The 961-nt window shown below is 58.9% G+C and overlaps 1 protein-coding gene across 2 annotated transcripts in view; it reads right to left on the bottom strand.

Moving 5' to 3' along the window:
- Window positions 1–961, bottom strand: part of PDE10A (phosphodiesterase 10A) — a 338217-nt gene that overhangs the window by 160723 nt on the left and 176533 nt on the right. The window contains exon 1 of one of the 2 annotated variants that reach the window (XM_005416270.2): window positions 736–961. The exons of the other annotated variant lie outside the window; for it this stretch is intronic. Within the exon in view, the coding sequence (XP_005416327.1) occupies window positions 736–799 (64 nt within the window). The 5' untranslated portion in view covers window positions 800–961. The remainder of the gene's footprint in view (window positions 1–735) is intronic. 2 annotated transcript variants of the gene reach the window in all.

Raw genomic sequence — 961 nt, forward strand, 5'->3', positions numbered from 1 at the left:
AGGCTTTGGGAACGGCTGGCTGCGGAGAGCCCTTTGTGGAGCGCCTCAATCCCCCCGCTTTATTCCGCCCTCCCCGGTAGCCGGTCACTATCCCCGCTCCAGCGCCAGCCCCTCGTAGCAAGGAGCACATGTTTCCTCTCGGGCTCCTGGCCCGCCTTACAATGAGCCACGGCCAGGGGAAGGCGGCACCCGGTACCAAAGCCGAATCAGAAATATGGAATGTGAACGCGCGTGGCAGATCTGATGGGGGATGCAGAAAGAAGCGATCCATTTCACCCTTTTCGGTCCTCCGCTGCCGCTTTTCTGTCAATTGCCGATACCATAATGCTTCCTTTCTGCCTTTTCAAGTAAGTAGGGGGGACAGTCTCCATTCCTCTACGTGTCATTCCTGAGCAAATAAAGCATGTACCAGGCAAAAGGCTGACATACATACACGTAGAGTTGTCTGATACCGGAATGATGCCGAAATCCTCGAGGCGTTAACAGCCAGCTCCCACAAAGAGCACTCAATTACATCCAGCGTCCCCTTTGTCCGTGCATCCTCAATACACACCCGGCCGCTCCTCCATGCGTCCACGCACGCCCCACGTATACGGCCCCTTTGTGTCCTCGCCTCCCCTCCACTCACAAAGAAATGCCCTTTCCACAAGGCATGCACCCAGCCTCGGACACAGCCCTTCGCCTTCCCCCGAGACACGCGCGACCCGCCGCCGGGCACGGCGCTCCGGTACCTACTTGTATTCAGGAAACAGTCCGTAAACCTCCTAAAGCAGCTTGCAGAATTAGATCCATCTTCCATGTCTGGCCCTAGAAGCAGGGGAGACGAGAAGGAGAAGAAGGTGCCTCTCTGCCGCTGCTGCCGCCTAGGAGTCCTGCTCCCGCCGGGGCCGTCGCCTCCTCGGATCCCGTCGCCGCGGGCTGCTGCTGCTGCTGCAGCACCGAGGGAATTGCAGGACCACGG

The sequence above is a fragment of the Geospiza fortis genome, unplaced genomic scaffold (genome assembly GCF_000277835.1).
Source record: "Geospiza fortis unplaced genomic scaffold, GeoFor_1.0 scaffold41, whole genome shotgun sequence".
NCBI classification, from domain to species: Eukaryota; Metazoa; Chordata; class Aves; order Passeriformes; family Thraupidae; genus Geospiza; species Geospiza fortis.